We start from the raw sequence: 26,463 nt of genomic DNA on the forward strand, positions 1-26,463 counted from the left end.
TGGATGACTTTGATCTGCTTTCATGGAATATCCATGTATTCACTCTTGTGACCTGAGAAGTGGAATTTCTGGGAGCCAGGATCTAATTCAGGGAATCTTCATTTGTAAATACAGTGCCAAGACATACACTGTACTTAGTCCACTTTCTTCATTGCATCATATTGCCTCTGATATATTCCATTTTATTTCCAATATAAACTGCTCCAGTATCCTCTCTTCTCAATATTCTTTATTTTCTATTTTCATACTCCTCACCTTGTGCTTTCTTCCATATAATTCTGCAAACTGCAGCCTTTCCCACTCTCTACTCCTGTTTGATTTTGTCCATGAATTGTGTTGTATTGGTCCAATCAGGGGTTTCTTACCTAAATATTTTCTTGAGACTGCCTTACTCAATTTTACATGACTTTCCAAAGTCAGGCAAATTGTAGCCCTCTAGATTATAATTCTCTTTCTGGTCTCCTATGTGATGCTCTTGTGGAAACAAGAAGGAGCTGATGCTCTGAACCTGCTCTTCCTATCCTACCAATGGCCGGAAGATGAACATAGTAACTCAGGAAAAATAAAGTAAGGATGCTCCGTGGAGAGCCGTGTCAGTCCATCTCTTTTTAATCTATATTTTAAATGACACATTTGTAAGTATTTTTACTAGTCCACTGAGTACTAAGGAGTTTGTACTTTAAGTTGCCTAATTACATTACAGAACTAATTCTTGTGGTTTCTGTATGTGTATTATAAATAAAGTGCTTAGTCTACATTACGGACTAATAGCCTCCACAATCTAATTTTGAAGCATGCAGATGGTTATTTGATTTATAGCAGCAGTAAAAACAATCTGACTCCAGAAAGTAGATTTTCTTTCCTCTGAGACAGTTACAAGCAGTTAAAAGAAACAAGTAATTGAATTACCTTTCAGAGATTAGAAATTTTGGCTTTACATCTACTGTTAAACTTTTGTCCTCTACTGGGCAGATACTTTTAGGTTTATGGGGGAAAAAACAAAACAAAACAAAACACAAAACTCTGCCCGAAGTGTAAATGCAAAATTAAAATAGCACAAGGCAGGGGGGATTGGAATAGAAGATCTTTTAGGGCCCCTTCCAACCTAAACTATTCTATGATAGTAAAGCATAACTTGCAAATTAAATAACATGGCATGGAATCATTGTGTTCACAAAGTGTATTTTGCAAGAGTTTTGTGCATCCAGGTTCATTTCAGTTTTGTCTTAGTATCTGAATCTCAATTTAAAGACTGCAATCCATAGTTAAGCCTGTTTTATGCCTGTGTTAGCCCAATGATTTTATCTATATAACCCTTGTTTTGCAACATCAAATGATTGAATGTCCACTGGTTGAAAGCGCAGTACCATTCTAAGGCTCAAGTGCAACCATTTCAGTCTGGAAAGTGGGGAGCAGGGAATAAATGTTTACAATTATCTAGTCTCTGTGTTTATGTGATACTATATTTTTTAGTCATTTATAAAAATAATTTCTAAAGGCCATGACAAGTCTTTATGAGAAAAGATTGCAGAAAAGAACTTCATGATAATATGGTTGAAATACCATAAGTAGAGCTGGGAATGTTTTCCACTCAAAATGTTATTCCACAAAAAGCATAGATTTGGGTTGACGGGGACAATTCACAAACAAGGGAAGGTTCACAACAGGATTCATGTTTCTGAGAAAAAAAATAATGAAGAAAGTGTTCGTCATATACCTTTAGCCATCTTAACACCACTGATTCGGAGTAAGTCTCTTTTTTTTCAAATAAGCATTGAAACACATACTTCTATGGTGAATCCCACAACTATTTACCTACCTGTGTTTCTGAGGACCTTATTACAGTACCATATAACTGCCTCAAAGGCTTTGCTCAAAAGCTGCTTTCTAGCAGCAGTAGACAGCTGGTGATTTCTGTGTAATTTTATGCCCCTCATTACCATAGTATTTGATGTCCTCATGACTATTAATGGACTTTGCCTCTTAACACTACAGTGAAATCAGCAAGTATCATTCTGCCTCTTTACAAATGGGGAACTGATGAGAAGCACAGATTAAGTGACTTACGTGAAAACCACAGGAAGGCTGTGCTGCTGCCAGGAATTGAAATCAGGTGCCATGAATGCCAGTTCAGTCAAGTTACCCATATATTAAACTTTCAAAGAGGTTTTTCGTAAAAATAATTGGAGATACTTTTCCTCCCTGTAGCATGCACAACCATTTTACGCATGATAAGTGCATGTCTAAATAGGAGGCACTTTGATAATAGAGTGATAGATATTGTGAAATATTCTGAATGTACAGAAGAGAGAGATTAATCATTTAATGACAGCTATTTATGTGTTAGATATCTAGCCTAAGTTAGGTTTCTCAGCTTCAGCTATAGCACTTCCACAGGATGATTCATCCTACCTATCTTAGACATCACATGTAAGTCAGAATAAATAATTTTCTTGGGATCTTGTTTCTTCTCATTCTATATATTTAGAGCCTATATGACTTGTTCAGGTTAGATGTTTAATTTCTAAACAGCTAAAATTGTGTGAGGTGGTTCACAGTCTAAGCTATTTAGGTACCTAAGCCTTAGTTTCAAAAAACAGCTTAGGCCAGGTGACTTAGGATCAGAATCACTGGAACTGAAGCAGCTGTTGTGGGAGTCACCTAACTTCAGGTGTCAATATCTAGCAAATTGTCTGATCTCTCTTTACTACTGATAGAACAGGTCACTTCAGGGCTCAGTCCTCCTCATGCTGATGAACAAACCTAAAAGAGAAAATACAACTTTCATCCTATGTCTTGTGTTAATTATAAAAGGAGTCTGAGCAACCATTGCAACTATAGGCATCATCACTGCAGAAATCCAAACTAAATTAAAGGAATCCTACTTTAAATCTCCAGTTAAGAATAAGAGTTGAGGTAAACCAGTAGTGACTGTCTTCTGTAATATCCTGAAGTATCTCATCCAGACATGATCAAAAATAAATCCTGAGTTCCAAAGACATTGACTTGCTTTAAGCATGTTGATTGCATCAGTCCTGTGTGATATGTATAGCTGTGGTATATAGGAGAAAATGCCTTTAATAGATAAAATCTGTCAATGTATGCAAATAGTGAATTAATAATTCATAAATAAGTGTTTTGGTCCTTTGCAAAGCTCTTATAAATGCACCATCAATGTCAAGTGAGTAATTTTATTTCAGGCCACTGAATAAAGAATATAAATCCACGTGTGTAATGTATGACTGTGTTATGGCAGCAAATGTTTACACCAGGGGTATTTTAACAGTTAAAATTACATTTGGCCCTTGGAAGGCAACAGCGAGGCTGATGTGGCCCCCGGTGAAAATGAGTTTGACACCCCTTGTGTAAATGTTCTGCTACTACATGTTTTTGTTGGTTGCTGGGTTTCAAGTGAGCTTGTGTACAAGCATAAGGAAAAATAAATTAGAAAATGACATCTTATAAAGGTATCTGGACTTTTAAGTTAGAAAACAGGCTGGTAACTAGATGTCGGGATGTGCAAATGCATTTAGTTGGATCTTTCTTGTGTTCAAATTGATTATTTTTTTTACTTTTGTAGTGTGAAAATCACTGATGAGAGTGGTATACTGATCTGGCATAAGTCCTGTTCTGAACCAGTATAAAATATCAAATATGTTGGTCAGAATGTGACGACTTTGTCCACCTTGCCAGTAAGCAGACTGGACATTGCCTTTCTGTAATTTTCTCTAACAAGGCAGGTTGATTCCCATCTTAACTGTCTTCCATTTTTGTGTATGAAAAAAAGGGGAAAAAAGAAGGAGAGAAGATGGAAGAAATCTCTCCATGTCATTTCACAGTTAATGAATGGAAAGCATATCCTTTTTACCAGCTGAGAATTTACAATGGAAATGTCAACAGAATCTCAACTACAGTGTCAGTGGTGTTTGCCTCTGTAATGAGGAGCTACTAATAATGCCACATTCAGCACAAAGTTCCCTTTTAACACAGTAAGACAATCACCATCCTGACCTTCAGGTCCAGTCTCTGTCCTGAAGACAAATAAGGTCATCAGAGAGTTTTGCAGCTGCGGTTATTCAGATTTCTGTTCAGCATGTATTTAGTGAAAGGATCACAAACTTTGCTGAAAAATAGAGTCCAATGTTAAATATTTATGCCAGTAGTATAGGTTCGAGCATGATAATAACATAGAAAAGCACCAGTTGACTTGTTGAGGCCTTGCTTTCAGGGAGATGTTGCAGATATGTCTTGTGCATTTCCAGATATTTTCCAGATCCAGGATCCTTAATTCGGGATTTCTGGCTGTTAATACACCGAGTGATGTTTTGAAGGCTTTCTCTCTTTTTAGGTCTTGCTTTTCTTTTGAAAGGAAGTTTATTTGGATTCTTTGTTAATTGACAAAGGTGGATACCTTCAATTTGGTAAATTTTTTTGTCTGTGATACAACACTTTTTTGTCTATATATTACAGTGTTTCAAGAATTTGTATACTATTTTTAAAAACTCAGTGTAACAAGACATGTCATCACAACATTTGCAGAAGAATCTTAAATGTACCAAGAAAATATGCAGTGGAACCACTGACTTTGTAATTCATAATACTTCTTTGGATGCTTTGTGTATGAGGTTTTGGTCCTAATGCTTCAGTTTTCCTTGTGTGAGTTTTTTGCAGAGGAGTACAGGTTGGAGAAATAATTTTTCATTTGTAAAGAAAGAAAGAAAGAAAGAGAATAACCAACCAAACAAACAAACCAAAAAAACAAGGGGGAACAAGGTTTTAATGAGCAGTAATGGGATAAAAGTTTATGAAGCACTAATTACTGTTGTGAGTGCTACAACATAAAGCTCTGTTTTGTTCCTTTAGCACACCATAAAGTCATTCCAGTCATGGAGAAAATTCATCCTACTCCCTTCCCCTTTGGCCTTTTTGATTTTCCTGTTTTCATTGGGGCTGTTAGGACCAAATGCTTTCACTTATTTCACTCTACAGTAGGCCAGATTTATAGGTGAATCTGAAGCCTGGTTTACAATGGTTATATAGCCACTGGTGTGGAACTGCACCAATGCAGAACCCGAGAGTGGACGTGATTTACATGTACGCAGAACATAAATAGCTCAGCTTATCTCTGGCTGAAAGCAAGCTAAGTTAGACCAGGGAATGTTATTGCAATGGCATCAATCTTTTTAGAGTAGGTGTTTTTGTTAGTGAGGATACAGCGAGCATGTTATTTAATACTGCTGTGTGTCAGTGTCTCCATCATGAAAAAGGAAACATTTCCATAGCAAAAACAATTAACATTTCCTGGAAGACTCTGGAAAAAAATACATCTAACGTTGAAAAAAAATTATATCAGAGAATTATTGTGCCAATTAGTTTCATGAATTTTATTTTGAAAATAAAGTTGGCTGGGCAGTTTTTACAACCCCTTATCTCTAAAACATTATACTGCTATAGATCCTTGGGGTTCTTTTGTGGGTTTCTTTTCAATCTGTATACAACATTGATGAGTATCTCTGATTGGATTATATTTATGGCGTTTATAATAATTCTTATAGCAATACAATATTTCTTCAGGTTACTTACAGAAACAGTCTACTGTTTTCTTTATTTTAATATCCAACACAATTTTCTGGTGATGAAAATGATAGTTGTGAGTTGGAAAACAATGTGTATGATGTGAGCTGTAGCAGAGTGACACCCAATTTAATGACACTGCGAAGTTTCAGACTTCTGACCAAAAACCCAAACTTAGCATGTGAGACCTTAGAAGGGTTGATTTGATTATGCAGGACAGATTCAAGCTCAAAATTTGTGGCTTTTTTGGTGGTGGTGATTGTGGTGGTTTTTGTTGTTTACGTGTGTGTGTGTGTACTCTTAGAAGTTTAACACCAGTCTTTTGTATTGCAGTACAACCGCTACCAGCGCTATGGGGCTGAGGAGTGCGTGCTGCAGATGGGAGGAGTGCTGTGTCCCACTCCTGGCTGTGGAGCGGGTTTGCTTCCTGAACCAGGAGTGAGGAAAATTGTATGTGAACCAGGCAACGGAATAGGCTGTGGGGTAAGAACATACATTTTCCTACTAGTGGTGGAGAAACAATTTATATTGTACAATGTTAGAATAAGAGGGGAAATTGTTTTTTCCTTTTCCATCAGTGACTCTGAGTTGTCCTCCATACCATAGTGGGATACTTTAGTTCAACAAACAATTTAAATACAGCACTATGGATGAGGAATGATGATTTTGTCATATAAACTATGTAATTTCCAGAATTCTTCACTTTATTGGTTTAAGAAGTTGCTGAGTAGTTACAGTAAGAAATTGAACTGTTCAAATGGCAATCCAGATGCACTTTGACTTTTTTCTCCTGGCACTCAGCAAAATTGAACAGGATCTTGAGCAAACCATTCGTTCTTTTATTAACAGCAACTTTGTAAGTCTTAGAAAAAGGGGAGAGAGAGAATGACCAGTCTGTGATACTGTAGTGACATTACGTGTTTTAAGATAGATGATGAAAAGAAATATAGAAATATTTTTTGTTTTCTCATAAAAATTGCTTTTAAGCAGGGGGAATGCAAAATTAATGGTGGATTTCTGGAAAACAAAAGCAGATAACACTGTAAATGTTTTGCCTAAGAGGTCAGATAATATGGATCAGCAATTGTTTTGGTAGTAGAAAAAACAAGTACTTTACAAGAACCAAGCTTTGGGGGGAAATAGAATTATGTAGAGAGAAATCTGTGTATAAAAGAACGTATTACATGTTATGTCAGAGTGATTAAATGATGTTTTCCATGGTTGGTATTATTAATGAATTCTATGCAAGCTATGAGAGAAGGGAAAAATATCTATATTTATAAATATTATCATGCTCTTGCTGTTGTCTTTATTTTGGAAAATGCACTTTTTACTGCAGTTTTTAGGTTGCCCAAGCTGATACCATGGAAGAATAATAGTTTGCTGAACTAGGAAGTAGAATTAACTTGTCTTCTATAGGTAGGTTAGCATCTGTCGACCTTGGTAAAGCTTCCTATCTCTCCATGCAGTGGTGCATGTAAAACAGAGTACTTCCCAGACTTAGTCAGCAGACATAGGTCTATAAAATAAAGCAGAAGGTGGGAAAGTAATAAGAAACACGAATGAGTAAACAAAAAGAAGTGCCTCTGGATTAACTATTAGGGACCGTTCATAAAAGATAAAATCACTAATAATTTTTGCTCTGCTCTCTGCCTTGAAGTGATGAAAATCAAACTGTGTTTTTCAGCTTCATTCATCATCATTCTGTACGTGCAAATGCCCTGTAAATAAAGTGCACATGGCATAAAGGAGTGATGTATTGCCTGGTTTAGCAAACTGCTTTGTTTCCTTTCATGGACTCTGTGCTATGCTTTCTTGTGACCACATCTGCAGCCTTGAGTTTAACCTTCCTCTTTCTTTTGGACTAAGTGACATCTTGAACATTAGGGGGTACAATTCACTGAGACCGAAATGAAAAGCAAGAGGCTTTTTATAATCTAGGTTTTGGTAACATTAAGGCCTTTCCTCAGAATCTGTAGTGGAACAGGGTGAAAATGCATGTGTTTGAATCTTTGACACCAAGACAGTTAGGAAGGCTATTTATTTCTACTCTGTTTTCTGTTGTCACTTTGAGTATTTTCTATTTGGAAAGTTAAACTATGTTGGGGTTTTTTCCCCAGACAAAACCTGGCCTTTTTTAGTGTGAAGGCCTTTCAGTCTTCTTTATGGAATCCAAGAATGTCCACTTCAAAGCTCTGCTCTTCCTCATGAGTGCACACAATCATTTACAAGCTCAAAAAAAGGCCCAAAATAAAGAACATCCCTTTTGCTCATCCAGAAAAAGGTAGTGCCTGGGTTAGAGACATATTCCTTGTTGAAGCTGGTAAGCAAAGAAATAAGGAAGACAATGTAAACCTGGAGATTCTCTATGAATATCTGTGTCATCCTTTAAGCTATACTTTAGATATGTTGTGTCTCTTTTGGGTTATTTGAACCCCTGTCTTGGGGAAAAGTTCAGAGTTAATAACTTATTGCTAACAGCAGAAGATAATCTGACATCAGGGGTCTGTTAGTCACCCAAAATAGTTGTCTGTAGCACAGAACAAACTGATTGTCCAGGTCTGAACTGCAGTATAAGGGTAGCTAACAACTGTCAAGGAGACGAGGATTGTGATTAGCTGATGAGATAGGTCAAGGGAGGGAGGAGGAGTAGGTTTTCAGGAGTAAGTTGAGACAGTAAATGAAAAGGGGTTGCAGCAGCCATTTTTAAAAAGGAGGGGCAGAAGAGACCAAACAGAGAATAAGCTGGAGAGCAGGGGCTGAAGCTAAATAAATATTCCATTATTCAGAGAGAAAACTCCAACCAACTCTGAATGAGCATGGAAAATGAACTGCACTGGGCTGGGATACAGACATTTTGCCTTCCTCAGTTTCTTTCTCTGTGAAATGAGAAACTAGGATCTCTTTTGCAGTCATTGCTGTTGGTGTCAAAGCACCTTTGGGAAAGTTAAAGATGGTGGGTTTGCTTTGTCTCAGGAAAATTGGAAACAGCATTATGTGGGGTCCAGAAACAGTCTGGCAAATACCTAGATGGAACTATACCAAAAAGGTGAGGAGAGAGGTTTAAATTTAAACATTCTCATACGTACCCTCTACAGTCAGGCACTGCTATCTATTCAGGCTTTCAGGCAAATAAATAGAACCAAGGAGATTTATTTTGACTTGAAAAGTAGCATGCAGATAGTTTTTAGTAATTATGAATAGTTGTCACCCAAAGCCATGTTGTGGTACCACTGACTGACCTCGCTCTTGCCCAGTTTTTCTTATTTTTTGCCTTTACCGGTAAATATATTAATTGATTTACCAAGATACTACCATAATACACTGTTGTTCTACCTTCATTACTATGCATCAGGCCTATATTATTAACTTTTATTGCTCAAATATAAAATTTTGACGTATTTAATACAAGAAAACAGTAACAAAACATAGGAGACAGTACATATTGTACCAGCTGGCTTGGGTACAGGAAAAGCTTTGGTAATCAAGGTATACAAAAGCTCTATGAATAAAACATTTTTGTCGTGTTTTATATTACACTGGCATATTATTTCCTACATATTAAAGAAAAGTTTGGAGTTAAAAGTAGGTTAGAATGGAGCTTCAACAGGGCCTATATTACTTGTTTATCAAAATTATGCCTTGGTTTCTACACATACAGCTCATCTGTCTTGCAGAACATCCCCTGTCAATATCTTTCAGTGGGATGATAACTGAGTAATGTGTGACTGCATCCCAGCCCTTGCTCCACAACAGTATAAACAATTTGCAACATGTAATATCAGCTGACCTATCCCTTGAAATGGGGTAAGATAGGAGACTGGGCATAGTGGAGACACAGAGCCTCTGTTGGTCTTTTCGCTTTGAGTTTACTTTTTCCTGTCAGAGTCTGCATAAGGAAGAAGAATGTATTTTCAGAGATCCTCAGTTTTTGATAGTCCCTTGCTAGGAGACCTGACTCTTGAAGGCTCATGGAGGTCCTGAGACCACTCTAAACTATCCTAAAGTCTGGGAAACAATTTAAATGGTCTTAGGAATAAGCTGTCAGAATTGATTTTTTTGTGGCACTTCATTCAGGTCTCCTAATGTGAAACTCCAGTCCACAAGTAGGTTCTCAACCTTAGTATTAAAAGTGCAATGACGAGGGAAATTTTATAGCCTTACAAAGGGAACGAAGCACAAACCTTGGGGTTATTTCACATATTTTACACAATATTTACTGTTCTGTGAGCGTAATGTTATTGAAGAACATCATGATTTCACTAAAGATGTGTTCTCTTCTAAGACAGGTGAAATTTTAAGGCCACAGACTGCAAGTGGTCCCTGAAAAATCAATAGATATAAATGCTGTGTCCTCTTTATAAATAGAATTCCTAGGCCATTGTATTACATAGAACAAAATCCCTAAGGCAATTTTACTCTTCCCAGCAATTTTTTTCCATTGATTTATTTTTCAATTCTTCTTCCATGGCTAAGGAAGCACATGTCAAAAGCAATTGCAGCGTATTTGTAGAATTAATAATTGTCTGCCTTTTCAGAAAACTTAATAGAATTGAGGACACTCTAAAATAGTTACTTGAGAAGTGCAATCCACATTCCTGTTGTTTGCAAAAGCTCTTTTTTGTTGTTTAGTATCTCCTGTTCATGCATTTCCTAGTATACATTTCGTCTTCAGTGAGGTCTTTGTTAAGCACAATTATACGCATGTAGGCGAGCCCAAATAATTGGGAAAAATATTTTGGTTTGAGGAGAAAAATCTGATTTATAAAAATTCCAAGCAGCAAGTTCCTATTCACTTAATTTTGGTAATTCAAATGATGATTTTTTTAGTTGGGTGTGTCCTTCGAAACTTCTGAAGTGAGGTTGTTTATTTTAGGTTTTTATATCTCAGTTGGAGTGCTATGTGAGTGTACCTGTACACCCTCTGGAACCTGAACTAGCTGACAAATGCTGTTTCAAAACTATTTCCTATATATGAAAGTGCATAATAGTTTGTAAGTGTACCTCAGTCTAGAATTGAAAAGCAGTTTCCACCTCTGGCAGTTATAAGTCTTTTGTTGTAAAGTTCAGCTCTAATGCAATGCATTGTCACGATCAGCGTGTACTTTCTTTGTACAATTTCTGTCCCTCTTGTGTCTGGTTTTGGCACATTATTCCACATATATTGCCTGATCAAAATGTTTGAAAGTCTGGCTAACCTAGAAGACTTCATTTTTGAACAGAGATGTAGATAGAAATGTTCAGTTCAAGACATGTGCTTTGCTTTTTCATTAGCAGTAACAGGAAAATCTTGAATGTATGTAAAGAGGAAATAGGCACCTTTTAAAATACTTGAGGATACAAAGACAGTCAAGATGAGCCGTGGTAATTCAAGACAATCTTTGAAGATACTTGCACTGAGGAAAATCTTTTTAATTTTATAATCAGATTAATAAAAGGCCATGGGTGAAGAAGGGCTGCGTGCAAAATGATCTGAATTTTTGTCTCAGTTTTAAGATGGGACCAAAAGTTGAAGCAGGAACAGAGATAAGAAGCTCTAAGGTTTTGAAAAACAGAGGAATAATTCAGCAAAGTAAAGACCTTGAGACCTTTCTATCATTTGCAAAACATTTAAATGGAAATAGGAGATAGCTGCTGTCTAGTACCTGTAGTAAAATTGAAGGGTTATTCTTCGTTATTACATTTCAGGTATCTGTCCTTGTTCCATATGTCATTAAATTTTTGCTTTTCAGAAAATTCACCAGAAAGGTATTACCATGGATAAGGTAGTAGCTGAAGATATTGCTGAGATAAAGAAACCAACTCACAGCAGGAGTGTTTCGTAATATTGTATAGGGAGTTTTTTTCAAGGGGAATGAAAATGAGACAGACATTTTCTATTATTGCTAAATGCTGAGTTGCTAGCATTGTGCCACAAGCAGTAATCATGTATTGCTTTCTTGTATTGAGTGGGCACTCTAGCCTTTAGAAAGAGGAATTCCATCTTATTGACATATTATGCTTCAGTAGCTAAGCAAGTTGTTTCATCACTGAAATATGACAGGCTTTCTCAGGCTGACCAGAATTCTTTGGATTTGTAGGTTTTTTCCTAGTGATGTTTCACATGCTAGAATGTTGATGTTTTAACAAAACGTTTACCCCAGAACAGCTTCAATTAACAAGCTATGTGTTGCTGTTGAGGTGCATTATTTCCATTGCCCATATCTTGCAGTGCAATTAGTTGATCTTGTGACTGATATGAAACTCAATGTCAGTAGTGAGTGGATAAAGCAATCTAGAGAATGTTTCCATTATTAATAATATGGATCACATTAGTTCATAGGTCTAGCAACAGCAAAACAAATACTTTTTGTACAGAGAACAAATCAATTTCTTGTGCTTGATTCAATTAGTAGAAGAATAACTGCTTTTTCCTTTACATCCCAAATTATGGAGAGCTAGCTAGTAAAACGCAAGTCTCTCCAGCTCTGAGTTAGAATTGAAACTTCACTAGTTTTGTCTGGTAGATGTCCAGAATGTTATGGGATGTTCCATATTCTGTGACCAAATTCTCTGTCCCTTACTTTATGTAGGGTATAGCTTTTCCCTGATTTCTGCATCACACAGGCATCTGGAAAATGGCTGCTGTACACACACATTGCATATTTTATATTTAATGTGCAGTGTCTTCAGTGTTTTGGCTTGATTTATTATTCTGTGGCTTAGCTAGTAGTTCACCATTTAAAATCTGTCATGTTCTGAGAAAGAAGGAGCAAGGAGGTAGAGAAAAGAGGCAGTTACCTGATAAAAGGACGGAGCCTGCTGGTCTCTGTAATGTAGCATGAGAACACAGATAGCAGAATAATGCTGTATTTGAGGCAGGGAGATTGTATTAGGGAAAACTAGGATAAAATCAGGTTCTTGTTGTAAAGACAAGTCACAACTGGACACCTAGGAACTAGAGAGGATAAAACTAGTCTCTATGAATGTAAACCAGCCCAGACTGTGTTTTGTAAAGCAATGCTTTGCAGAAGATAAATGGTCCCAATTTTACCAATTTGTGTGAAACAGGAATGAGCTAAAATTACAATTAAATTGAATTGTGGTCTGAGACGAAATATCAGTCAGATTTAAAATCACATTTGTAGATGATTTTAGCATTTATCAACTAAAACTTAGTCCTTGTAAACTGCTAGATCAAACATTCCCCTGCAAGGGTGCTAGGAATTTTCATACTAGAGGTACCAAACAGTCAACTCTGTCAATCATTCAATATTCATATTCCAGAGCTGAAGCTACCTGGGCTTCAATTTCTTCACATGTAGAAGGAGAACAACAACATTTTGCAGTAGATGAAATGCAAAAATGTGCACAGTTTAAAATATCCACAGTTTACTGTAAATTGATTTTAGCACATAGATTTGGAAAAACAGTTCCAAAAAAGTACTTTCTCTGTTCAACTGTGATTCCTTTTCTTAGGCAACCACTGAGTGTATCATACTCTTACGCTCAGGTCAGAATTAAATTGATTACCCAATTTGAAGGAGAAGTTGAAATCAGCAGTGATTTGACATTATTTGTCAAACTTGCTGGATGATATATATACCATATCCAGGAATTTTGGGGGCATTTCTCACCTAGAAATTTATTGTTATTGCAAGAGCCTGAGGCTTTGATGACATCTTTGTCTATTTTGGTCTTTGCCTGTGGCACACTGCAGTTTAGTTTCTTGACGACTGAAGTGCTCTTGTCTAATTAAAATAATTGGGCTCTATGTAGCAGTATCTGGGTGATAGTTAATGGCTTATGATGCTCTAGAGATTATATTAGATGAACTCATAATTCTGTCAAGCCTCTAAATATGAAGGACATTTATGACGGGAGAAGACTTGGAACTACTTTTTTCTTACTACTCCTCTCCTCCTCAACAAAATGCCTCGAAATATGTCTGACACTCAGGGGACAATGTTTTATCATGTGGCCCATCAGGACAGGCATGGAGCACAACGATAGGACAGAAGGAGAAATAAACTGTTTATAGGAATCTCTAGTTAATTCTGCATGTATGGAAAACCGAGCTCCGTCTTCTGACTTCATCTTCCATTTACACACAGGGTAAGATTATTCTCCCTTTTATGACAGAGGGAAACACTTTGCACAGGATGGGAACGTGTAGCCATTTTAAACCAACCTGTATTTCATTCAGTTAATGCACTGAAAAATCCTGGTTGTAACAGTCTGTCCTCGACCACAAGAAGTGCCTGAGCTTTCCTGCTTATAAAGTTTATATACTGACTGCAGTTTTATAATTAAGAGGCATACAAATACATTTGTAAATTAGCAGAACTAGGGGTTAATGGAAGATTTGATATGAATAAACAGATCTATCACTGAGTCACTGGAGGGGGAACAATAATGCAATCAGCAGAGGATGTGCTGCTTGAGAATGACAGCCACCGAGGGCAGGATTCTAATTGTGTAAGAAGCTTATTTGAGCAATTTTCTAAAAACTTTTTGTATTTGAACAGGAAAGAGAAACACAGGCTGAATGCAGAAAATCACTTATAAATGAAAAGAAAAAATAAATAAGAATCAAAGTAAGCTTATTTATTGCCTTTCAGATGGAGTTTCATATGAGAGCCTCCTGAGGCACTTTGGATTGTATTATTGCATTATTGTAAAATGCAAGAGCTGCTTAATCAATGAGAAATGATGGAGTAAAAAGATAGGACCAGAACAATAGGATCTTAGATTAGAATGAATCTATTGACTGGCATTTGTAGCTTAGCTGGGAAAAAATTTGAAGTTCTCGATTCTAAAGAAAAAATGTCCTCATTATGTGTCTGGTATAGTTCTGGCCCATAACCCAGCTCAAAAGTAAATCACACGACTCATAAAGTGAGCAGCTCACATAGATCCAAAAAAAAAAAAAAAAGTATTAGTTTCTACGGCTTTTGTAGCGCTTGTAATCTTCACGTCATTGGATGTCATAGTAAAAAAGTGCAATGGAGATTTGGGGGTTGTCTGGTCTGTGCAAGTACAAATATGGAAAACAGCAGTTCGTGTCAGTTTGGAACTTAAAAGTAATGACACTTCTTTTTTTACTGAAAGGAGTACCCCAATTAAAAATGTTCACAAGTTTTTATATTTCTCAATTTGCTGATCAAAAAGATGCCTGAAGAGTTTCTTTCTCAGCTTGACCTGGAGTCTCTGAAATACATTGGTCAGGCGTACTCTTAGTTCATTCTGTCAGGGCTACAATGGCATTTTCCACTTGGAGGGCATAAAGTGATTACTTACTCAGATTATTAAACTCTTTGTGATGAAAAAAAAGGCACAAAATGCAGAGTACAAGCCCACCATAGGGAGAGCCTTTAGAAAAGGTAGGAGTAATGAGTATTAACACTACCCTGAAGAACTTCTTTTCTGTGAAGACAAACAAGAAGTTGTCTACAGCTTCCCAGTGCTCCTCTTGGGCTTACACCTAAACAGGATTTCTTAATGGACATTTAAGTAAAAGCTCTTTCAGACACCATTTTGTAATTATAACAGTATCTCTGTGGAATGAAGCAAAGCAACTGCTTCTCTTTTCACTAGTACAAGAGAAATGTTTATTTTTCATCACACACATTGCATTATTTCCATATACTGTATAGAAGCCATATTGGCTGGGCACTCTGTAATGCATCTGTTTGAGCTATGCTCCTTGAAGAGTAGGAGGAAAATGGTATTAAAAAGATTTAAAATAAAACAAACTGTAATTTTCTGACAGAAAATAAAAAGTTTTTAAGAAATAATATAAAGTAGAACAGAGTTATTCTGAGATCAACATTACTTGTCACTACTACTTCAGTAACTTATTTAATAATGATGTCACGTGCAGAACTTTATTATTTCAAAACCATTTCAAAGAGATAGCAAAGCCACAATTCCACAATCAAAACTGATTTTGAAGTGCTGAAACAAAGCTGATTTTCAATTATCAGAGTCTAAAAAAAGCATCTGAAAACATCTTGATTGCTGCGAAAATGCTATCTTTTCATGTTGGATAACTCAAAACAAATAGATGATGCTTAAGAAGCTTCAAACAAAAATCCACTTCTAAGAAAGCATAAGCATAAAAAGCCCTCAGCCTGAAAGAGAATATCTGGGAAAAGTTATAAGCTTGTGAAAGTAAGTTTAGGAGTTGCATCTCAACCTTAACAATGATATTAAGGTTACTAAGCTGTAATAGAGGGAGTAAAGAAAATGTTGCAAAGTCAAAGGTAAGCTATGAAAATAGAATAAAAACATAATGACCAAATTAAGTAAAAGACATCCCTTAGACAGTAAACTGGTAATATTCCTAATGAAAGGCAGGGACATATATCTGGAGAACAATGGCCAACTGTAATTTAGTGGGAAATAATAGAAAATCAGAATGCAGTATGTACTTGTAAAACCATCATGAGGGAGAAGAAAAAGGAAAACTCTGGTAAGGATAATATATCTGTGAGTGGAGGGCAGAAAATCATGGGTGGATAACCAAAGCTCAGTTAACTCCATTTTATCCCTATATTTCTCAAAAATTAAAGAATTCATACCACTAAATATTTTTTTTTTTTTTGAAAAGCTCTCATGTTAAATTGTGTGACAATCATTACTATGATTGAAAATCTATTCCACTGACACTTAAAAAGACATAAGTGAAGAGATAGAGTAAGGCTTAAAGGTGCTGGTGGTTCACTTGTTCAGACAAAGTGAGCTATAAAATAGGCTAGTTAAGACTGGGCTTTGTTTCCATTAAGAAATGTCAAATAGCACTAGTATGTTTTGTACTTATGTCTGTAATTTCCTCTTTTATGCTAGTGAATATGCTCAGATATGTAATACCAATGACAAAGGTGAGTCTCTTATGCACACCTGAAATGCTTATAGTAAAAAAGACTGACATTCAGGCCACTATTCTAAGCCAGTGCTTAATATTAAATATAATCTACATATAAAAATTAAGCATGGGGCAAGTTCTACAACATTATTGTATATAAAGAAAACTTGACAAGACTTTGTTTTCTACTTACTTTTCCCTTCAAACTAAAATGACTGAAAATTTTATTTATTTATTTTGCCTAGGGAACTTCTTGTATGTTACTTAAATTTGCTTTTTGAAATTTCTTAATGTTTATGGTGAGGATGTTTATGTCAAAATCTTGCTGAGCAGATATTTGGGAATAAGAAAAAATGATTGAATATGCCTGTTATTGGTGTAGTCTTTCAGTGACATTTGACCTAAATCAGAAAACTAAGATCTTAAAAAACACCAGAAGATCAGAACTGAAATCCACAAGATCCTCCCTGGAGAAGGAGGAGCAGTAAGTAGGAAAATGAGGGCAACAAGGAAGCAGCCTTAAGGTGAGGTCTGAGAAAAGCACTCCTTCTCTTGAGTTGACTGAGGAACTGCTTGTGCATTTTGTGGGAACAACCTGAAAGGAGACAACAGGAACATTAACTTGCCTCCTTTGCCGAGAACTGTGGTTTTGTGTGAGGCAGTACCACACCTCCGGTTGCTTGCTTGGGCAAATGGAGATGGAGAAGAACAGCTAGTAAAGTGGAGGTTTCTCCAGAGATCCCTAGCAGACTCTGAAAATGCATATTCTGTAGGAAAAACTATAATTTATTAAATCAATTGATGGGTGGGTCTGTCATAAAGTACTAAAAGTGTAGATTAGAGTATATCTGTCGTGGCTGTGCATATACAGAATCATGGGAAACTGCCTGCCAAATCTGTGGATAAATGATGATGGAATTTGGATGCTTATAGCATGAGCTGTGGATAGAAACTGGTGGGGGGGGTGGGGTGTGACAGGAGCAGTGGGAGGACTACAAGTGTGTACAGAGAGAGTGGGCTATTAAGTGGATGAAAACTTGAAATGTGCAAGTGTTGGATGTACAAAGTACAGCCCAGCCACCTGACTGTGATATTTTGCATGAGTTCCTGGTCATTGTGGAGTTTTTACGTGAAAGTATATTGATTAGAAGCTAACATATTTTGTGTTTTCAAGTATCTACAGTTATCATATTTTAAAATCCTTTACATTGGAGCTGTCAAAATCATTTTCAGCGGAGGCCACATCAGCTTCACTGTTGCCTTCAAAGGGCCGAATGTAGTTTTAGGACTGTGTAAATGTATTACAGAGTTAATGTTACATTTACACATGTTAAATGTTAATTTAATTTATTAATGTTACATGTTAGTGTTACATTTATACAGTAACTGCTTTACATGGACAGGAAGATTTTTCTGGGCGTGGAGTAATTACATACAGTTATTCAGGAAAATGTTTCAGATATGGAGATGGAAACAAATGTGGCTGCCAAACAGTAGCATTGCTCTGAGCTAGTAACTCACTGTATCCTCCTATCAAAGGAGTGAAAACAACTGGTAATTGGTGAGTTAAATAAATCAAAGAGGAAATAAACTTAGCAATAGATGTACAATACAATAATAGCTTTTATATGCTGCTGTGGTTCTCACCAGTGCTGTTTTCATAATGCGCATCACAAGCTTTTACTGCTCAGGAAAACACATTAGTGTTTTTGTGTTGTTTTTATTATAAGCCATGCAAATAGTGTTTGTCCCAGTGGGATGTGACATTAATTATTAGCAAAAGATCTCTTACATTATTTCAGTCAATAGAGAACGAACAGTTCAATGATTATTTTCAGAGTGCAACATATAACTATTCAAAACTGCATTAAAAACATTTAACCCATGCAGAGTATTCCTGCTGAAGAGATGACACATGGCAGAAATACATTGCCCTAATAATATTTGCAAATGTTTCACGGTCACAAAAATGTTATCTGTGTAATGCAAACATGTTCTCCTTCATTATGTTTCTGAAAAAAAGAAAAAAAAAGAAACCACAACAGTATTTAAATTCTCTCATATGGATGGTCAGTGGTCAACTCATGAAATAAAAAAGTTTGATTCTTTTAGAGATGGAATTTTTTAGAATAATCACCTAGACAAAAGCAGACGAAAAGTCAACCAGATAAAATGTGCTTCTGCAAGTGAAGCAAGAGGAAAACAATAGAAATAAGCAAACTTGAGCAACTGATAAGACATTCATTCTGAGCAGAAAAAAGGAACAACAATTCAATAAAGAAATCGTATTAGGGGCACAATGGTAAATTATCTCAATGTAAAAGAGGACTAGTGGCCTGGTTTCAACTGGGATAGAGCTAATTTTCTTCCTGGTAGCTTGTGTAGTGCCATGTTTTGAATTTAGTGGGAGAAGAATGTTGACAACACACTGATGTTCTGGTTTTTACTAAGCAATGTTTATACCAATTGAGAGGCCTTTCAGCAAGAAGCTGGGGGCGTCACAGCCAGGACAGCTGACCCCAACTGAACAAAGGAATATTCCAGACCATATGACATCACACTCAGTACATAAAGCTGGGGGAAAAAGTAGGAATGAGGGGATGTTTGGACTGATGGCATTTGTCTTTCTAAGTGACCAATAGACATGATGGAGCCCAGCTGTTCTGGGGATGGCTGAACACCTGCCTGACTGTGGGAAGTAGTAAATGAAACCCTTGTTTTGTTTTGGTCGCATGCACAGCTTTTGCTTTACCTTTTAAACTGTTTTTATCCCAACTCATGACTTTCCCACTTCTACCTTTCTGATTCTCTCCTCATCCCACTGGGGAAGAGTCAGTGAGTGGTTGGGTGTTGCTTAGTTTCCATCTGGGGTTAAACCATGACAGCTAGGAAGGGTAAGGAAAGACAACAATCTTAAACAACAATCTTTTTATGACCTGAAAAGTAAGAAAGAACTGGAAAAAAAAAAAAATAAGCAGATTGTATCGCTAGGAACAGATAGAAAAACAGAAAACACACAGGGACTAAAGTCAGAAATTACAAGACATTAAATAAAATACTTTTAATATAAAGTCTAACCTGAGACTTATAGACCAGTAGGTTTAACTTGAATCCCTGAGAGAAAACTGTAACAAATAATCAAACTACTGGTAATTACCCAGAGGACAAAACCAGAAAGTCTCAGGAAGCATGGACTTAGCAAGAGTTTATCACATCAATCTGACCTAGTTATGGTGGAGTACCAGGACTTGTGGGTACAAGAGAAGTAGATGATGTCATCTATATTGAATCTAATAAAGGTCCTCACATTGTTTCATATGAAATTCCCATAGGCAAACTAGGAAATATAAGATTAGATTGTAATTTCATTAGGTGTATACGTAATTAGTTGGAAAGCTCTGTATAGACCATTTATCAGCATTTCACAATCAAAGCAGAGGGATGTTGCAATGTGTCCTGAGGTTGACAGGTTTAAGTATTTTCTCTGATGTCTTGAATGATTTTAGTGTAGGGTTATTTGCATAGGATCTATGGCTGGGGGAGGCAGCAAAGTTTGGAACATGATAGCAGTTCAGTAAGGATATATGTAAAGTTTCCATACTTAGACAAGTAGAAGCAGCAGCCATACATTATGAGAGAATAAATGCTTAGATAGACAGCAACACGGCAAAAGATTATCTGGGAACTGCAATAGATCACAATCTGATCTGGAGTCAACAATAGGGTAGTGTAAAAAAGGCAAATGCTGATCTGAGGTGTATAAATCACAGTAATTGTTTCTCCTCATGCAAAATAACAGATTAAATACACAGTGAGGAAACCTGAACCTGATCAATGGCCCTATTTTCCTTTCTGATGTTGTGACTCAGTTAAAGAAGGAAGATGTCCATTTTAATAATGCATTGTATCCAAAAAAACTGTCTTTTTTTTACCCTCTTCCTAGTCCACTTGGTTTTGAGGAAAATGAATTGGTGAGATGTGCCATCAACAACTCGCCCTGTATCTGCTTGACTTTCAGCTCATTCCAATCTATAGCAGACTTTGCTCTAGAAATACTGAGTCCTAAATAAAATCCAGCTGAAACAGATAAAATCTAATGAGTGCAATATAACAGAATGCTTATATGCTGTCAGTGACTAACATACATAAACCTAAGAAGAGTTCATATCCCTAGTGGTTTTCTAAATACTGCTTTACAGAAAGCCAGTCCTAGCTCAGAGTGGCATTAGTTCTTTCTCCTCTCTTGTGAGTTTCCACTGCCAGAATTTGATTAGATAATATTTTTTCCTTCGAATAGCCAGATGCTTATGAAATGACACTGCTGATGCTTCATGATAACACAGAATAAGCTAGCCACTGTGTCATAAAATCACTGTGGACATTTTATGAGGAAAGAAACATTCAAGTTAACCTTTAAAAAATAAATCTGTCTAGTTCCTGCAGTCCATGGTTTCAGAGCTCCCAAATGTTTGCACCATCTCCCAGCTTTTTGTACAGTCTGGAAATGATACAGGAAAAGCCCACACTGTAATCAGACCCATAGTGCAATTGATTTGGTTGAAAGTTTTCATGGAAATTGTGGAATTAGAGGCATAGAATTGCATAAGAGCAAAGAAACTGTGCAGCTGCCTCCATGTGCAGTATTAATATTAGAATAACAGAGAACTGGGAAAGGTTTTTGATCACTAAGTCCTTCACCTGTCTTTTTTCTCTTGGCAAAGATCACTCACATTTTATGCCCCATAAACCTCACAATTATTTTATTGCTTTTGCCCTTGAATGTGTATTAAAGTGGGGAAGCAAGTCACCATCACTGAGATCCAGAAACCTTTGTATGCACAGCAGTTCTTCAGTGCTGTTTTCTTCTCTGTCCTTTGGACCAACATACTCCTTGCAGAATTAATGATGCATAACTGTGCTCTGTATGTCTATGTAGGTGCATGTGGGTTTTCTGTGCCTTTATGTACTACTTCAATCCTATCATTTGTCTTGTGGTTTCACCTTCTCACCCCTTCCTTACCAAATCCTATGAAGACCACATTTGAAGTAAAGCCTTCAGAGCGGTTATCAAGCAAGTGAAGAAGTACTTAAGTCTTTCTTTCTCGGGTATTTTCAACTAACTCTGCTTTAAAACAGAAAAAGACTTTCAGTTTTGGGGGTGAATTTTCATGTTTATACTAAAACTTCTGAGTACAGCTAGTTTCACTTAATTCCCTCCTTTTATTTGTAGTATATTGATTCTTCAGCACTTAGCTATTCATGTAGCATTTCTATTTCTTGTGTGTATGTATTTTACCTTTCTTTGTGTATGGTTTATTTTCTCCCCTTGTACAATCCTCTCAAATGCAGCACTTAACATTGAATAGTATTTCTATTTTTAAATAACCTAGTACCTGCTGCATGAATTAGTTGAAAACATTTTTCACAGTTTCTCCATTTTATCTCTTTATTAAGACCTTCCTGTGATTTTACACAGAGAACAATACAAGCACATACACAATGCAGCAAAGGATGGATTTTGGAACATCTGCAGGCAGCAGAGTAGTCATATTCATTTAAAGGTACTCCTGGAGTACAACTGTGTTTTCTATGGCAATTTACCTTCTGATGTTTTAATTTTGTGAATAGCATAATCCCTATCATAGACCTTCATTTTATTTTAGTATTCATTATACAGTTGCAATTACACTTTGTCATTATTTTTTCATGTATTCCTACTTTTCAGACTTCTTTAGTGGAATCTTTCTATTTGAATAACTGAGAAGATGAATAAGAAAAAGTATTAGGTTTCTAGGAGTGAAATATGGTTCATATCTGAGTTTCCCTGTCATATGGGGCTTGTTTGAAATAGTCAACCAAACCAGATAAAACAAATTTGAAAATCAAGTTCGGTCGCACTCTTTATTTAATATCTTTTCATATTAAAATTATGGGAGTTTTTGCCATTGCCAAAGGCAAGGAGCGACAGCAACCAGGAGGCACAACTTACTTTCCCAAAGCTTCTTCAGTAAGCCAAAAAGGTGGTTTTGCACATATGCACATAAGGTACCTATGAATATTTGATGGAGATTGCACAGAAATATTAAGAGCAGCAAAACCCCTTTATCGTAGTGATACCAGTGCAACTGATCTCTTCTTATAAGCTAGAAGTGTAGACTCATGCATTTGGCTATGACTAAAACCACATATTTAAAGCATATATTTTTCTCAAGCATCTGAAAATATTTGGGTTTTTTTCCCAAAGAATTGTTGTGTGCCCTGTAAGCAATATCCCTAGAAATATAAACCTGGCTTCTGAAAAGAATATTATATTAGTATTTAACAAAATTATGTCACATTATGATTAGTTCCGATGATGTAGTTGTGACTGGTATTTCAAACTTTGATCATGAGGCAGAGGGAAAAAGCTAATGGGAATGTTAACTGGGAGTTTCCTTTTGCTTTAATGTCACTTTTGAAATTGGCTACTTTCTCTGGTAGTCTACTTTGATTGCTTGATCTTCTAAGCAATTCACAGTGGTTTTAAGATCTTAATAATGATTGGACGTCTTTGCATGCTATGCAGGTAAAAGTAACAAAGGCTACTCTTTCTGACCATGACAGGTACAGTCAGATTGAGCAGGTATGTTAGCTAGGTCAGTTGTACCATCATGTAACACAGTTATCTGTAGCTGTCTTGTCATTAGAACTTGTACTTCATTGTTAAGCACTAGATCGGCCATCAGAATTGAAAGTAGTGACCAGTTAACTGAGCTGTCAATAAGATTAAAGTGAGCTCTGCAAACGGCTACAGGGATAAGAACAGCACAAGATCATTCCAGTAAAATATTATCACTGAAATTTACAATTCCCAGTTTTCATTATTAGAAATATTCCAAAAACATTGCTTCAGTGTTTCTAGTTTTACATTTTTCAATCCGAGTTTGTCAGTGAAAGAACTTGGAAGATTTTTTCTGATGTCTTGACTTGCTCCACCACATATCTTGAGTAAGTGAGTATCTCTCTGATTTTGTGTTTTCAGAGAGCTGTTTCATTCCATGTACTTTGAAGCAATGGGCAAAAAGCCTGACAGTATCTGCAGCATAGAGGACTGTGTGTTGTTGCCTGTCTTATATAGTGTCATTTGGAATGTTAAGATTAGTCAAGATTGAGGAAAAGGGTAGTTGGTGCTCATCCTAAAATGTTTTAACAAGCAACTGATTAGTTTTCTTACACAAAAAGACAATTTCAAGGAGAACTGAGCAGAACTCAGAGAAGATAAAGCAAACACTGAACGTCCAGACATTTCCCCACTAAGAAGGGTAGTTGTTAAGTTTTACAGCATAATTTCACAGGTGGTTAACTGTGCAACTTCTAATATTTGGATGGCTTTTTCATTACTCTTATAATCTTAGTAATGTTTGGGAGTTTAGGGGGGACTTCCAAATGATCACTACTTCCACAGGCCTGTATTCTTTACGCGAGATCAGCTTGAAGTTATAGATTGCTGAATGACATCATCTGACTGACCCATGTGATACATGTAAGACCAAAACCAGCTTCCATCAGCCAAGGTACCAATAAAGTCAGGGAATACCATTTCTGACATTGCAGTTAACAATTATTTACATCCTTTTTCTGCTGAAAGGGTGCCACAGCTCCCTGTGCAATGTGTAAAGCCACCAGAGCTTCCTGCCTTCTAGTTCCTTGTCATTTTGAATGAGAAAATTGCAAGGACAGTAGAGAATTGTATACAGAAGGAGCCCCTGTCCACTTATAATCCTGAAATATGCTGCTGATTTCGTCAGAGTAGTAGTTATCCAGACATCATATAGTTGCTTCTGGAAGTGGCCAAATGCGAATGAACCAATGCTGCTCTTTCTGTTCATACTGGTTTTATGTGGTTGCAGATGAACCAGTCACAGGAGGAACCTTTGAGCAGATCCCCTGAAGATAGAGGGCAACACTTAACCTCAGAACTTCTGTGAAACCCCATGCTCGCTTAGAAAATTTGAAGTAGTATATCTAGTATTGGTCATGTCTTTGGAAAGCAATTCTCCCTGTAATGTCTTCCTGACATCTGGACACATTGTGATTCCACACTTGTACCAAGGGGTGCACACTGTCATGCACAGATGAACGTCTTCAGGAGCTGCGAGCAGGATGATGGGCCTGCACTGCTGATGGAAATATTTTGAATAACGGCGTACTTAAACCATGCTTGGATCTGGATCAAGTCAGGTGAGTCTGCCTCTGCAGAACTGGGATAGATAGTTGTTCAGGTAGTACTTTCTCTAAAGCATACTTGATCAAGACCTCCAAATAAGGGGTCATAGCTTTGCTTTCTCTATCATGTAGATCTGATCTTCGTGCACAGCATAAAGGAATCACCTCTATTTTCCAGTGAAGAAACCTGTTTGCTCACTCCGGTTCTCTCACAGCCACTCGTAAGTGCCCACTGATAGCCCTAAGTTTTCAGCTTCCTTCTGGAGCTGCCTTCCAAGGCAATCTGCATGCCACACCACTTAATCCTGAAACATCTTCTTCAGACAGAGACATGGTTTTCTTCCTAAAGACAGTCAGATTCAGAAAAAGTCTTGTTATTCCTTTCATCAGATGATTCCACTCTTCATCCTTCTTTTCCCTTACCTCGTAGAATCAAAGAATCATTTCCTCACCAAACTATTCAAGACTTGCAGTAATGCAGATGTTGGTGACTCAGAAAAAAACAAAACCACAAAAAAAACAGTCCTTTCTCTCTCTATATATATGGAGATTTTGCCCCACCACACTACCCACTGGTTTCCAAGTATGATATGTCCACTTTATTTTCCTGTTTAGATTTAGCTGGAAATTGCAATGAATAGTGCACTTGTGCAAAAATAAAAGCACGTTTACCGAAAACAACTAGAGATTTTAAAAACATTCACTGTCAGGAAGTAAATATTAAATGTTTCTGTGTCCTTTGTGTTACTTAGCACAGTTGTGCTGTAATGCTAGACAGCTGTCTGAACTGGCTACATTTTTGTTCTGAAATTTTCCTCCACCTGAAACTGAAATGCCTGCCACCCAGTGTTAGTCCTGTCTACTGTCTCTTTTCTTTCCCTGCGAAGTTTGTTGCAGTTCTCTACAGAAATGAAAGGCCTTTGAATTGAAACTGATGCTCCTAGACAGTACAATGCTGTTGTCATCTATGCATTTACATTTTCCATTCTCCTTGGCTTGGCTATTTACTAGAAATACCAGCTTTCTGTAGCCTTAAGACAGAAAGAATGTCTTACATTGTGTACTTCTAGAAGCTGTTGCAATGCCCTGTAGGGCATCCTAACTGTTGTCCTAAATTGAGATGACAGTGTTGCTCATATTAAATTGCCTTCTTGCTTGGCTTGGCATGCTGGGATCCATATCTATTAATGCAGGAGTGTCCAAATGTCCTGCTAGGAAAGCAATTTGTTCCTCAGTAGGGTGTCAGGGAAGCAGCTGGTCTAAGAAACTATCAGAGGTGATGTTAGGGGCAAGTTGTGTTTTTCTTGATTTAATGGAAATTTTTACTGATCCATCTCCTTGCTTGTCCCCACCACTTGTCAACAGGGCAGCACATATCCATCTTCAGCCATCTCCTATCCCTCCCGACAAGCCTGTCATAACTCTCTTGTGGAGAGACAGGCTTTCACACAGCCTGAGCCTCATAATAGACACTTCAACAACAGCAAACATGTTATTAATGGATTTAAAAAAAAAAAAATGCCCTACAGAGACACTATTTCAGAACATTTTTGCTAAGTATCAGGTTTTAAACCTCCACTTGGAGAGACTCTTTTGCAAACTGAATTTTGTTTTTGTCTCTTTTCTTTTTTGCACACATTCCATAAAGTACTTTTAACCCCTTGAGTATCTCTTATCAGTTTGCCTTTTTTCCATTTAGATTCTAAGTTAGATTTTAAGTCTAATGATGGAGAAAGATTAAGTTCCTGGAGTCTCATTCAGTGGCTTATTAATGGTAATGTATGTTAGCTGTTACTTGAGAGTATTATTATGGGTGAGCCTACATTTATGAAGCTAGG

The 26,463-nt window shown here is 36.8% G+C and overlaps 1 protein-coding gene across 1 annotated transcript in view; it reads left to right on the forward strand.

Annotated features, from left to right (window-relative positions):
- PRKN (parkin RBR E3 ubiquitin protein ligase) overlaps nt 1-26,463 on the forward strand; it is a 717,498-nt gene that overhangs the window by 602,626 nt on the left and 88,409 nt on the right. Inside the window, exon 9 of the mRNA XM_065835898.2 lies at nt 5,908-6,057. Within this exon, the coding sequence (XP_065691970.1) occupies nt 5,908-6,057 (150 nt within the window). The remainder of the gene's footprint in view (nt 1-5,907; nt 6,058-26,463) is intronic.

Source organism: Patagioenas fasciata, chromosome 3 (assembly GCF_037038585.1).
Source record: "Patagioenas fasciata isolate bPatFas1 chromosome 3, bPatFas1.hap1, whole genome shotgun sequence".
Classification (NCBI taxonomy): domain Eukaryota; kingdom Metazoa; phylum Chordata; class Aves; order Columbiformes; family Columbidae; genus Patagioenas; species Patagioenas fasciata.